General features: G+C 50.4%; 1 protein-coding gene across 1 annotated transcript; it reads left to right on the forward strand.

Annotated features, from left to right (window-relative positions):
• The first annotated feature begins 1,473 nt into the window (after positions 1–1,473).
• On the forward strand, positions 1,474–1,824 carry LOC126456627 (octapeptide-repeat protein T2-like). The gene has a single exon (XM_050092370.1). The coding sequence runs from the start codon at positions 1,474–1,476 to the stop codon at positions 1,822–1,824; it is 351 nt and encodes a 116-aa protein (XP_049948327.1).
• Positions 1,825–3,616: the final 1,792 nt, after the last annotated feature.

Below are 3,616 nucleotides of genomic sequence, written 5' to 3' on the forward strand. Positions count from 1 at the left end.
AGCAGCGTGGGCTTCCTACTAGCCAATAGCTTGCGAGCAGCCGAGGTGGACACTTTCTCTTTGACCCGAATTTCTTGGATACAGCGTTCTTCCTTATAGACAGGACAGTCGCGGGAGGATGCGGCATGGTCACCCTGACAGTTCACACAACGAGGAGACGGAGGTGGACAGTCACCCTCATGGGCATCCATGCCACAAGTGACACATTTAGCCGCATTGGAACAAGACTGTCGAGTGTGATTGAAACGCTGACACTGGTAGCAGCGCGTAGGTGTCGGGACATAGGGGCGAACAGAAATAACCTCGTAGCCCGCCTTGATGCGCGATGGCAGCTTAACACTATCGAAGGTCAAGAAAAGTGTCCGGGTCGGTATAAGGTCATTGTTGACCTTTTTCATGACCCTATGGACAGCCGTCACGCCCTGCGCAGCGAGGAAAGATTGAAGCTCCTCGTCAGTCAATCCGTCGAGGGAGCTAGTATAGACTACACCACGAGACGAATTCAAAGTTCGGTGGGCCTCCACCCAGACTGGGAACGTGTACAGGAGGGTGGCCCGAAGCAGTTTTTGTGCCTGAAAGGCACTCTCAGTTTCTAGTAATAAGGTGCCGTTACGCAACCTGGTACAAGATTTGACAGATCCGGCTATGGCATCTACGCCCTTCTGAATAACGAAAGGGTTGACAGAGGAAAAATCCTTTCCGTCCTCAGATCGAGAAACTACGAGGAACTGTGGGGCAGGCGGTAGTACTTTTGTCACTGTTGGCTGGTCACGTTTCCGTTTTTGGGTCGAAGTCGAGAGAGATGGAGTAGAATCCATTGCGGAGGAATCCCCCCATGATTGCCAGCGTCTCCGATGGCGCGCTCCTTCCTTGTGGGGACCCTCTCAGAGGGCACTCCCGCCTTAGGTGAATGTTTACACCTCAGGTCACACCTCCCGAGAAACAGACGGAGGGACCAATCGGCATGGTCAGAAGGTATCAGCTCAGGCAATCACCCCTCCCCGGGCCTGGCCTTTACCAGGGGGTACGCGCGTGCCTTACATGTCTACCCAGGGCGGGGACTTACGCGTTACCCCGTCACCGGCTACGCGTGCGAACGCGTGGGTCGGCCTTCAGGCACGCACAGGGAGGAAGGAAGAAGAGGAAAAAGAAGAGAGAGAGGGAGAAAGAGGACAGACTGTCTCAAACGCCGAGGCGGAGACCAGAGAAGGCAAGGAGAAGAAGGCAATGAGAAGGCAAGGAGAAAAAGGCAATGAGAAGGCAAGGAGAAAAAGGCAATGAGAAGCAAGGAGAAAAAGGCAATGAGAAGCAAGGAGAAAAAGGCAATGAGAAGCAAGGAGAAAAAGGCAATGAGAGGCAAGGAGAAAAAGGCAAAGAGAAGGCAAGGAGAAAAAGGCAAAGAGAAGGCAAGGAGAAAAAGGCAAAGAGAAGGCAAGGAGAAAAAGGCAAAGAGAAGGCAAGGAGAAAAAGGCAATGAGAAGCAAGGAGAAAAAGGCAATGAGAAGCAAGGAGAAAAAGGCAATGAGAGGCAAGGAGAAAAAGGCAATGAGAAGGCAAGGAGAAAAAGGCAAAGAGAAGGCAAGGAGAAAAAGGCAAAGAGAAGGCAAGGAGAAAAAGGCAAAGAGAAGGCAAGGAGAAAAAGGCAAAGAGAAGGCAAGGAGAAAAAGGCAAAGAGAAGGCAAGGAGAAAAAGGCAAAGAGAAGGCAAGGAGAAAAAGGCAAAGAGAAGGCAAGGAGAAAAAGGCAAAGAGAAGGCAAGGAGAAAAAGGCAAAGAGAAGGCAAGGAGAAAAAGGCAAAGAGAAGGCAAGGAGAAAAAGGCAATGAGAAGGCAAGGAGAAAAAGGCAATGAGAAGGCAAGGAGAAGTTAAAGGAAAGAGTAAGGAAGACAGTGAGGTGGAGAAGAGCAAAGAAAGGAACCAACAAAAGGAAGGAAGAAACGAGAAGTGAAAAACCAAAAAGACCACGATTATAGGTCGTGGAACCGTCCGTCTCCGGACGCAGGCGCTAACTACCCCGTGAGGGGGATGGACTCCTTTTAGTCGCCTCTTACGACAGGCAGGAATACCGCGGGCCTATTCTAATCCCCGGACCCGCGGGGGGGGGGGGGAGGTTCTTGTGTAGAAAGTATAGGCTGAGGTAACTACACTACTGGCCATTAAAATTGCTACACCAAGAAGAAATGCAGATGATACATGGGTATTCATTGGACAAATATATTATACTAGAACTGACATGTGATTATATTTTCACGCAGTTTGGGTGCATGGATCCTGAGAAATCAGTACCCAGAACAACCACTTCTGGACGTAATAACGGCCTTGATACGCCTGGGGTTTGAGTCAGAGCTTGGATGGCGTGTACAGGTGCAGCTGTCCATGCAGCTTAAATACGATACCACAGTTCATCAAGAGTAGTGACTGGCGTATTGTGACGAGCCAGTTGCTCGGCCACCATTGGCCAGACGTTTTCAGTTGGTGCGAGATCTGGAGAATGTGCTGGCTAGGGCAGCAGTCGAACATTTTCTGTATCTAGAAAGGCCCGTACAGGATCTGCAACATGTGGTCGTGCATTATCCTGCTGAAATGTAGGGTTTCGCAGGGATGGAATGAAGCGTAGAACCACGGGTCGTAACATATCTGAAATGTAACGTCCGCTGTTCAGAGTGCCGTCAAAGCGAACAAGAGGTGACCGAGACGTGTAACCAATGGCACCCCATATCATCACGCCGGGTGATACGCCAGTATGGCGATTACGAATACACGCTTCCAATGCGCGTTCACCGCGATGTCGCCAAACATGGATGCGACCATCATGATGCCGTAAACAGAACCTGGATTCATCCGAAAAAAATGACATTTTGCCATTCGTGCACCGAGGTTCGTCGTTGAGTACACCATCGCAGGCGCTCCTGTCTGTGATGCAGCGTCAAGGGCAACCGCAGCCATGGTCTACGAGCTGATAGTCCCTGCTGCTGCTAACGTCGTTGACTATTCGTGCAGATGGTTGTTGTCTTGCAAACGTCCCCATCTGTTGACTCCGGTATCGAGACGTGGCTGCACAGTCCGTAACAGCCATGCGGATAAGACGCCTGTCATCTCGACTGCTAGTGATACGAGGCCGTTGGGATCCAGTACGGCGTTCCGTATTACCCTCCCGAACCCACGATTGCATATTCTGCTAACAGTCATTGGATCTCGACCAACGCGAGCAGCAATGTCGCGATACGATAAACCGCAATCGCGTTAGGCTACAATCCGACCTTTATGAAAGTCGGAATCTTGATGGTACGCATCTCCTCCTTACACAAGGCATCACAACAACGTTTCAACAGGCACCGCTGGTCAACTGCTGTTTGTGTATTAGAAATCGGTTGGAAACTTTCCTCATGTCCGCACGTTGTAGGTGTCACCACCGGCGCTAACCTTGTGTGAATGCTCTGAAAAACTAATGATTTGTATACACAGCATCTTCTTCCTGTCGGTTAAATTTCGCATCTGTAGGACGTCAATACCTTCGCTGCGCAGTGCCGATGGTACTGTTACCGACGACTGTGCCGCTAAAGTGGAGTTATTGAACGCAGTTTTCCGAAATTCCTTCACCAGGGAAGACGAATGGA

This window comes from Schistocerca serialis, chromosome 2, assembly GCF_023864345.2.
Source record: "Schistocerca serialis cubense isolate TAMUIC-IGC-003099 chromosome 2, iqSchSeri2.2, whole genome shotgun sequence".
Taxonomy (NCBI): Eukaryota; Metazoa; Arthropoda; class Insecta; order Orthoptera; family Acrididae; genus Schistocerca; species Schistocerca serialis.